Below are 11,058 nucleotides of genomic sequence, written 5' to 3' on the forward strand. Positions count from 1 at the left end.
AATAACAATTATTTCAGGGAATTTTATAAAATTGAAAAGTGATGTGTAAGAAGTGACATGTCCACTTTATGCACACCGAATGTTCTGAACGTAATCTTCTATAGAAAGCCGTGAGAGTGTAACCAAAAGATTTATAAGAAATTCATCCGTCCATTCTGCCTGTATTTTTCTAATAAAATTACCTGCGATTGTCGGCTCCATCTAGTGGCCATAATGTGGTGGTATTTCTGGAAGATCTCAATCAGAAAAATACTGCATTATGGCCCTTAGATGGAGCCGACAATCACAGGAAATCTCTATAGTAGGAAGAATACAGCCAGAATTCGACAAGGATGGAAAAACTTTTTTCACGTTCGTCCAAACATTGTTTTTTTTTTTTTAATTTATTTTATTTTTTTAAATAAACAGACCCCTATGTGTGTCCTTACTGATTCCCTTACAATATGGCTTGCATATAGTTTGTCCTTTCAGTGATTGTCTCACAGAAGCTGTTCAGCATAAATGGTGATTGCGCTGTGTATGAAATTGTGAGACAGATTTGAGAAATATCACAGAGCCAGTGTTGTGTTTATGCATTGTATCCTATGGAATGTCTCTCCAGGAGTATCTCGGCGCTCAGTCTGATCACTTTATCGACCATCATGAACCTGCCAAACCCCCTCAACGCCATGCAGATCCTCTGGATTAATATCATTATGGATGGACCGCCAGCACAGAGGTATCAGACATGTATACAAACCTTTCCCTGCACTGTTCTCATTCATCTTCATTCACTTCTAGGAGGCTGACTCCTCAGCTTGAGAGTCGGTTGTCAGAGATCACCTGAAGTCTGACAGTTTCTGGAGCTCATAGTCTCCCGGCTCTTAAGTGAGCAGAACAGTCATAGCGCATCTCTAGACAAAACTCTATTTTTTCTTACATTTTGGGATTGAGAAGAATTAGAACCCCTATCAGGCTTTCATTGCTGGAATATGTATAAATCACATAGTGGATACAATTAATATTTCATGGTATATCAGATGGATTCATATAGGGCAGAGAGCTCTGGTGAGGTCCCTCTTGAACAGAATAGGGAAATTCCTTAAAGCGGAATTACACCCAAAACCAAAAATATAATATATTACAGGTGTTGGCTGCATTCGGTTCTTTTAGTAGTCCTTTTCTAGTGGTGCCCCGAAATGAAAATTCTGGACCAAAACCAAAATGGACAGTTTTTAGAACATATATATATATATATATATATATATATATATATATATATATATATATTAATAATAATAAAAAATCTATATATATATATATATAATGTGTATATATTTTTAATAAATAATTGTATTTGACTTTTTAAATTAATATTATGAGTTTACATGAATATGAATTTATTGGCACCTTTTGAAGCAGTGTTAAAAATCCTGCTTGCTGCATTTTTGGTGCATATTTAGCAAACCGCACCTAAAACGCATCAACCCATTGAATCGCATTGAAAACGCAGCAAGAATACATCAAAAATGCACCCGTGTTGCGTTTTTGATGCATTTTTTTGAGTCACATGACCTATGAAAAACACACCATAAGCAAGGTAAAATCTCGGTAAATTTCTCCACACCGCTGTCAACTCTATTTTCAGCCCCATAGTTTTTGGCGGCTGAAATTTCGGTGCATCACTTGCTTTTTCCAACTCTGGTTTCACTTGGTGACCTGGCCAGTAACACACCATCTGTATTAGAGTGCCCCCCCCACGCTGGATGGAGAAGCACGGGGAGGCATCTTATGGACAGCAGCATTGTTAGTCGGGGAGGGTGGGAGCAGGGGAGTGTTAGATTAGCAGATTTAGATGTACTAGCAAATTAGAGCAGTGGTCTCCAAACCTTCTAAACAAAGACCCAGTTTATGATCTTTCAGGCTTTAGATGGGCCAGACTGTGACAGAGAGAGTTACAACTGCCCTGGCATCAGTAACAATGCCCCATCATTGATGTCCGTGAGAAGAATAGTGCCACATTATTGGTGTCAGTGAAAAGAATTGGTGTCTGTGGGAGGAATAGTGCCCCATCATTCATTGGTGTCTGTGGGAGGAATAGTGCCCCATCATTGGTGTCCGTGGGAGGAATAGTGCCCCATCATTGGTGTCCGTGGGAGGAATAGTGCCCCATCATTGGTGTCCGTGGGAGGAATAGTGCCCCATCATTGGTGTCCGTGGGAGGAATAGTGCCCCATCATTGGTGTCCGTGGGAGGAATAGTGCCCCATCATTGGTGTCCGTGGGAGGAATAGTGCCCCATCATTGGTGTCCGTGGGAAGAATAGTGCCCCATCATTGGTGTCCGTGGGAGGAATAGTGCCCCATCATTGGTGTCCGTGGGAGGAATAGTGCCCCATCATTGGTGTCCGTGGGAGGAATAGTGCCCCATCATTGGTGTCCGTGGGAGGAATAGTGCCCCATCATTGGTGTCCGTGGGAGGAATAGTGCCCCATCATTGGTGTCCGTGGGTGGAATGGTGCCCCATCATTGGTGTCCGTGGGTGGAATAGTGCCCCATCATTGGTGTCCGTGGGAGGAATAGTGCCCCACCATTGGTATCCATGGGAGGAATAGTGCCCCATCATTGGTGTCCATGGGAGGAATAGTGCCCCATCATTGGTGTCCATAGGGAGATTTAACCCCTCATTTTATCCTGGTGTCACTGAGACAGGAAATATTGGGAAATCCAAAAGGTTACAGCTGTCACCAGAACAGGAAGTGAGGACAAATCTTCCAGTGACACCTAAAAACCAAATTCCCCAGATATCACAGAGATTTCCTCTCCTTCCTGTTGTGTCTGTGGGGCAGGAAGTGAAAGGAAATCTCTGCACAATGTGCAATAAGACCCCTTTCACACCACACCGCAACTTGTGTCTGCGGTAAAACGCCGCTATTTTTAGCGGCGTTTTACCGCCGGATTTGCGGCGCATTTCGGCCGCTAGCGGGGGCGCTTTTGCCCCCCGCTAGCGGCCCCGAAAGGGTTAAAACCGCCGGCAATACGCCGCAATAGCGGCGTTTTGCCGGCGGCATTACAGCGCTGCCCCATTGATTTCAATGGGCAGCAGCGGTGGAGGAGCGGTAAACACACCGCTCCTTCACCGCTCCAAAGAAGCTGCTGGCAGGACTTTTTTCTGACGTCCTGCCAGCGCACCGCTGTAGTGTGAAAGCCCTCGGGGCTTTCACACTACACACAATGGTGCAGCTTCTTTAGGGCGTTTTGCAGGCGCTATTTCTAACGCTATAGTGCCTGCAAAACGCCCTGGTGTGAAAGGGGTCTAAAACTTGACGGGGTTCCTGTCCTTCTCCAAGCCCTCTCAGCGTTGGTTCACTGTACAGAAATTCAGTCTGGATGCATTTCTGCATGCATGTTGTTTTTCCTGTGATTTCAATGCATTCCATTGCATTTTTTTCTCCTACACCCCCCAAATTTTTCTGTTGTGTTTTTTTTATTTTTGCTATAATGCATTCCAGTGCATATGTGATGCATTTAGATGCGTGTTTTTGGTGCATTTTTGCTCTGTTCCAGTGCACTTCCTTGCAGAATTTTTTTTTAGCACGTTCTACTAGTTGACTGCACTGAAACAGACTGCAATGGTGTGAACTTTGCCATTGAAATCCATGTAACCTACTGTCCATGCGATTTTTGATGTAGAAATAGAATGCACTGGACTGCATGTGGTGTGAAACGGTCCTCATGGATACACAATCACACACCCACACATAGAAATGGATGGACCTGTGTCTTTTAAACCTTACCAAGTCTGTCACTATGTAGTTATGTGATTGTGTAACTGTGCAACTTTTTTACTATGTAATTGTGGGTTAATGTTAGGTAAGGCCGGCCATAGGTGGTTCAAATCTGGTTGAGCAGGAACCGGCCACGATTTGAACCATTAATGGGCCGGCTGAATGTACCAAGTTGATGGATCAATTTGGGTACAACCAGCCTGCCGGATTTACTTGCGATTATCGCTAGCATCTGCTAACAATAATCACTGTCTTCTCCCAGTGAGGACAGCTTCCCCCACCCGGAGAATACAATGTCTCAGCAGGAGGTATTACCCTGTTACCCCCAGTGGGCTGAATGAAAAAAACAAACTGAAGGAGTCCCAATATCTGATGTTAGTACAGCGATCTCCCCCACTGAGCTATTGTGTTCTAAAAGAGGGGACACCCCCCTGCCGATCAGCAGACTTTTTCTCGGTCATGCCCTTTTGACAGAAGCCAGCCAAGCTTCTGTTGGACTGGCTGCAGTACACATGGGCCGAATGTCGCCGCTGTCTATTGAACCGGCTGATGCCACCCGATATTCGGCCTGTGTGTACGAGGCTTAAGACTGATTAATAAGGAGCTCAGTTGTGACCAGTCCTCTTTAAATTTGGAGACTGAAGCATAAGCATCCCAAATGTCCCATACCACCGTTCTGATCCGGTATTTACTGTCGGCTAATGAACTACAAGTGCCAACAGGCTGTTGGCAGGCAATCCATGCTGAACCTTGTAGTTCCCCATCCATTTTTTTTTCTCATATCTCTCTCTGTCTGTGCAGTTTGGGGGTGGAGCCGGTCGATAAGGACGCCATCAAGCTGCCTCCGCGGAACGCCAAGGAACCCATTCTTAACAAGACCTTACTGTTGAAGATCCTGCTGTCGGCGGCCATCATCATCAGCGGGACGCTCTTCGTCTTCTGGAAGGAGGTCGGGAATGCTGATAGGGCGTGGGGGGCGGCAGGATCCTGCAGAGTGTGGGGGATCATGGGTGGCAATTAAGAGGTGGAGAGCATTTAGGACTAAATGACTTAAAGCGGAGTTCCAGCCACCTATGGTGTAAATCGCAGCAGGTGGAGTTTTGGCAAAAAAAGTCCCAGCATGCCCTGTCACCTCCAGGTTATAGGGGTTCTGGTAGGGGGTCATATTGGCCCCGCAGTGTCAGATGAATGCGAAGCACTGCTAAACACTAAGTGGAGCACCACCGTACACTGGGGTGAAACCTCCACCACATGCTACAGTGGAACCCAACCCCCCAATACACTGGGGAGAAATTCTGTCATACACTGGTGAGCACCCCCACACACTGGAGAGACACTGCCGTACAGTAGGGTAGATACCCCTCATTTACTGGGTTGGAGCCCTGACATCCACTAGGTAAAGCACTCCCCATACACTGGGGTGAAGCTCCACCATGCATTGGTGGATACCCCCTCCTTCTACACTGGGTTGACCCCACCATACACTGGGTTGAGCTTCACCATAAACTGGATGGACCCCCCCCCCCCATACATTGAGTTGAGCACCTCAATACACTGGGGTGAAGTCCTCCCATACAATAGATGGAGCACCACCGTGAACGGGGTGAAGTCCTCCCATATAATAGATGGAGCACCACCATGAACGGGGTGAAGTCCTCCCATACAATAGATGGAGCACCACCGTGAACGGGGTGAAGTCCTCCCGTACAATAGATCAAGAACCACCATGCACTGGGGTAAAGTCCTCCCATACAATAGATGGAGCACCACCATGCACTGGGGTGAAGCCCTCCCATTCATTGATTTGAGCCCAACCCATACACTGAGTTGAGCATTGCCGTACACTGGGTGGAGCCCCCCATACACTGGATGGAGCACTACCATACACGAGGGTGGAGCGCCCCCAAGACACTGAGTTGAGCCCCCTCCCCCATGCACTGAGTTGAGCACCGCCATACACTAGATGAGGCCCCCCATACATTGAGTTACAGTATAAGTAAAGGCAAAATTTTTCTTTTAGTTTTGGATAGGGATTAGAACACCCCTCAGTTTTTATTGCGGTCTGTGCACCCCCATTAAGGCGATTCACCCTCTTTATTTATCCTGTTTACCATTGGAAATTAAAGTAAAAGAAAATCCCAAATTGTGGGTTGTCCCCAGAAAAGTAATGGAGGGTAAATCTTCCAATAGGGACACTAGTTCTGGTGACCTTAGGGTCCCCAAGAGATTAGTAGGGATTTCCTCTCACTTCCTGTTTGTCTATAGAGCAAAGCTAAACATTACAGGTGTTAGAACTCTCACTCACTCTATCCAAAATTAGTATAGTTGCCTATAGTTCTACTTTAAGCCCCCCCCCCCACCATCCACCATGCACTGGATGGAGCACCCACCATACACTGGAAATAGCTCCGCCATACACTGGATGAAGCACCCGCCATGCACTGGCTGGAGCACCCGCTATGCACTGGATGGAGCACCCACCATACACTGCAGTATCTGCCGCATTTATTGATTTTGCTTGTGCCTCAACGTCTTCTATTTGCACTGTGATGTAATATTTATGTAATGCCTCCTTTCCATCCTCCAGATTCCGGACGGGAAAGTCACGCCGAGGACAACCACCATGACCTTCACCTGCTTTGTTTTCTTTGACATGTTTAACGCCTTGGGCTGCCGCTCTCTGGTGAGTGATACCCCATAGAGATGGAATAGATAGTTCAGTTCTGTGTGGATCAGTCCACAAACTGGATCTCCAAAACGTTGAGACCTCGTCACCAGCTCCACCCCGAGACTGCATTGTGCCCAATACTTTCCTTCCCCACCCAATAGTTAAAAAAAAAAAAAAAAACAACAGCTTTGACTATAGAAAGGTTTTAACTGAACTATCAATTTTGGATGGAAAAGATAAAATCGAATCCTGTTAAACATTTTCCACTCTGGGAGATCTAATGCATCTGTTATAGTGGTGCCCTAAGCTTCATGTGTACTGGACAGGAGGTCCTATCCATCATTAGAAGAGTCTTCCAGGTTACCGTACCAATAGACCCGAAACCGGGGATAGTGGACGACATCCCTATGGATGACAATTCAAAACAGGCCATAGCCAGGGCCCTGTTTCAGGCCTGCAGGCTGATCAGACATTAGAAGGCCGTTGAACCTCCAACGTTGAAGGAATGGATTGCTCAGATGGGAGACACCATACGGTTAGAGAAATCCATTTTCCAACATAGGGGACGCCAGGGAAAGTTCGATAAACTCTGGTCACCTTGGTTGGATGCCCCAGGCATCTCCCCTATAGATCTCATACTGGATAGACTGTTGATTTAATCAATGTTGTGGGGTTGAATGGGAGTACCTGTGGAGGGGAGTGAATATAGTAGAGTCCGGGATTTTAAATTGCTGCACATATTATTGGTATGTGGGGAGGAATTACCTGAATTATACAATGCGGGATGGTGATTGTTGTCGCTGAATTCATTGTGCTAATATACTCTCTGTAATTGGAATGTATGACAGACGCTGATGTTCATTTGTGAGCTGTAAAGTTTTTTTTATTTGTTTTGTTTTCTGATAAACTTCTTTGAGATAAAAAAAAAAAAAAAACACTCCTCCGTGGCCTGGTCATTCACACCAATTCCTCTCTCTGCAGCATAAATCGGTCTTTGAGATTGGCTTCTTCAAAAATCGGGTGTTCTGGTATTCGGTGATCGGCTCCATCCTGGGACAGATGGCCGTCATCTACATCCCCCCTCTTCAGAAGGTTTTCCTGACTCAGAACCTGCATGCCCTGGGTAAGTCACAGGAGAGATAAGACCAGTGTGTATTCTGTGCACCTCCTTTCTATCTATCTCCAGTCTGATCAATGTTTGTAAACAATGTTACTTTGTATTTCTCGATCTCCAATCTGAACAATGTTATTTTGTATATCTCTATCTCCTGTCTGAACAATTTTTATTTATTCATTATTGGTACTTTACATCTATATCTATGTATGTATGTGTGTATGTGTATATATATATATATATATATATATATATATATATATATATATATAATATAATATATAATATATATATATATATAATATAATATATATATATATATATATATATATATAATATAATATAATATATATATATATATATATATATATATATATATATATATATATATATATATATATATATATATAAAATAAATCTCTCTCTCTCTCTCTCTCTCTCTCTCTCTCTCTCTCTCTCTCTATATATATATATATATATATATATATATATATATATATATATATATATATATATATATATATATATATATATATATATATATATATATATATATATTCACATCAGTCCCTGCTCTCACTAACACACTAAGGCCCCAAACTCACATTCATTCATACACATACTAGGGCCAATTTAGACAGGAACCATTTAATCTTTCAGCATGTCTTTGGAGTACCTGGAGGAAACCCGCACAACTCCAGGCAGGTAGTGCCTTGTTTGAAATTTGAACAAACGACCCTAGTGCTGCTATTGCTAACCACTTAGCCACCATAATGTTTATAGCCATTGTTACTTTGTATCTCTCTATCTCCTGTCTAAAAAATGTTTCTAAATAATGTTGCTTTGTCTTTCCATCTGCCTTCTCAACAATGTTACTTTGTATCTCGCTATCTCCCACCTGAACAATGTAACAGTGAAGTGGAGATAGATACAAAATAACATTGTTTATAAACGTTGCATCTCTCTGTCTCCTGTCCGATCAACGTTTATAAACAGTGTTACTTTGTAATGGTACTACTATCACTAACTTTTACCTATAGGTAAGCCTATAATAAGGCTTTACCTATACGTAGTGTAAATATCTCCTAAACGGGCACTGAGATATTTAATGTACATGCAGTCAATGACATCATTGGCACATGCGCTCTGAAGGAACGTCCGTCCAGCCATGCCGTTTCTTCAGAGCCCTGTGCCGTAAACGGCGGCTCCTGCGCGCATGCGCTGGAGTGACGTCATCACAGTTCCAGCCAGTCACAGAATCGGAGTCCACGAACCTGGAAGCAAGACGAGTGAAGATGGGAGTGCCTGCAGCTCTGACAACTTGGCACTGGAAGAGCTTTGTTTTAGGGTAAGTTTAACATAATGTGCTAGTATGGGATGCATACTAGTACATTATGGCTTTGCCTTGCAGGGTAAGAAAAAAAACGTCCAGTGGTTTATAACCGCTTTAAATTGTTCAGATGGGAGATTAAATGATACAAAGTAACATTGTTTATAAACATTGTCCAAGCAGGGGATAGAGAGATACAATATTTTTAAACAGTGTTACTTTATATCTCTACCTCCTGTCTGAATAATATTTATAAACAATGTTACATTGTCCAGTTGGGAGATAGAGAGATACAATGTAACATTGATTATAAACCGTGTATCTTGCCATCTTCCATTTGAACAATGTTTATAAACCATGTTACTTTGCATCTGTCTATCACCTGTCTGATCAATGTTTATAAACAATATAACATTGTTCAGGTGGGAGATGGAGCGATACAAAGTAACATTGTTTATAAACTTTTATCAGACTGGTGATGGATACAAAGGAACGTTTTTTTAAACAATGATCAGATGGGAAATAGAGAGATACTATGTTTATAAACAATGTTACTTTGTATCCCTCTATCTCTGTCTGAACAAGGGCTAAAACCTGTCATCCAACAATGATTCAATATTCATATACAACCTGGAATATCTGGGTTAAGATCCACTATAGAGAACAATGTCATTTTTTTTTTTGCCACTGAAAAAAACTATTTGTTTCCCCTACACAGATCTCCTCTTCCTCACTGGCCTGGCATCCTCTGTATTCATCGTGTCAGAACTGATAAAGTTTTGTGAACAGTACTGCTGCAGGAAGAAGACAGTGAAAGTTTTGGAGGAGGACATATAACCTGGACTTGTCTGTATTCTCATCACCCTTTCCTTTCACCGCCACTGTGACCTGCCCCTGCCCTCCCAATCATGTGATCTCCAACCTCACTCGGCCAAGTGCCCCACGCTATAACACGTATTTATGTAAAAGTCGACACTACTGTGTTTTATGGAAAAAAAAAGAAAGTTTTGTCATTTATCAGGCATGAGTACTGACAAGAGAAGACTTGCAAAAAACTGTCATGCGTTCCCGATCAACCAATAAGACAATGAGCCTTGCATTCTTCTTCTTCTTCCTTTTTTTTTTTTTTTTTTGTATTTTACAATTCATTTTAAAATAAAGACTAATCATTTATTTTTTAAAAAGAATAATAATAATGATAATTGCCGCTCTCACTGGCCACATAAGAAAAAGGTTTATATTGATGGTACAATGCTGCCACCTGCTGGTTCATGGTGGCAGCACTGACCACTATGCTGACATGAATGGTTATGGCCACAATTGTAAAGGGATCCTTATTCACTGACCATCAATGTAAAGGGATCCTTATCTACTGACCACCAATGTAAAGGGATCCTTATCTACTGACCAATGTAAGGGGATCCAATCGTTTTCATGGTCTGAACATTATTATTATTCTTGCATTTCATGATTATTACTGAAAGTTGTGTCTTTTATAGAGCAGTGTGCTGTTAACAAACAATCCTCCCAGGGTGATGAATATGCTTGACCATTGAGCCAGATGCAGTCCTATCTTGGCTTTAACCACTTAACCCCCGGACCATTTTGCCGGCCAAAGACTAGAGCACTTTTTGCGATTCAGCACTATGTCGTTTTAACGGACAATTGCGCGGTCGTGCGGTGTGGCTCCCAAAAAAAATTTACGTTCTTTTTTTTCCCCCACAAATAGAGCTTTCTTTTGGTGGTATTTGATCACCTCTTTGTATTTTTGTTTTTTTTGTGCGCTATAAACAAAAAAAGAGTGATAATTTAGAAAAAAAGAAAAAAATTATTTTTTACTTTTTGCTATAACAAATATCCCCAAAAAATATATAAAAAAAAGCATTTTTTTCCTCAGTTTAGGCCGGTACGTATTCTTCTACATATTTTTTGTAAAAAAAAAAAAAAAAATCACAATAAGCGTTTATTGATTGGTTTGCGCAAAAGTTATAGCGTCTACAAAATAGGGGATAGATTTATGGCATTTTTATTAATAATTTATTTTTTACTAGTAATGGCGACGATCAGCGATTTTTATCATGACTGCGACACTATGGCGGACACATCGGACAATTTTGACACATTGGCATTAATACAACGATCAATGCTATAAAATAGCATTGATTACTGTAAAAATGTCAC

At 42.3% G+C, this 11,058-nt stretch overlaps 1 protein-coding gene across 1 annotated transcript in view; it reads left to right on the forward strand.

Annotated features, from left to right (window-relative positions):
• ATP2C2 (ATPase secretory pathway Ca2+ transporting 2) overlaps positions 1-9,981 on the forward strand; it is a 132,906-nt gene extending 122,925 nt beyond the window's left edge. Inside the window, exons 23-27 of the mRNA XM_077453414.1 lie at positions 602-718; positions 4,567-4,714; positions 6,353-6,448; positions 7,415-7,556; positions 9,596-9,981. Of these exons, the coding sequence (XP_077309540.1) occupies positions 602-718; positions 4,567-4,714; positions 6,353-6,448; positions 7,415-7,556; positions 9,596-9,714 (622 nt within the window). The 3' untranslated portion in view covers positions 9,715-9,981. The remainder of the gene's footprint in view (positions 1-601; positions 719-4,566; positions 4,715-6,352; positions 6,449-7,414; positions 7,557-9,595) is intronic.
• The last annotated feature ends 1,077 nt before the right edge of the window (positions 9,982-11,058 follow it).

Source organism: Lithobates pipiens, unplaced genomic scaffold (genome assembly GCF_037356315.1).
Source record: "Lithobates pipiens isolate NorthernLeopardFrog02 unplaced genomic scaffold, aLitPip1_a1.2 Scaffold_10, whole genome shotgun sequence".
NCBI lineage: Eukaryota > Metazoa > Chordata > Amphibia > Anura > Ranidae > Lithobates > Lithobates pipiens.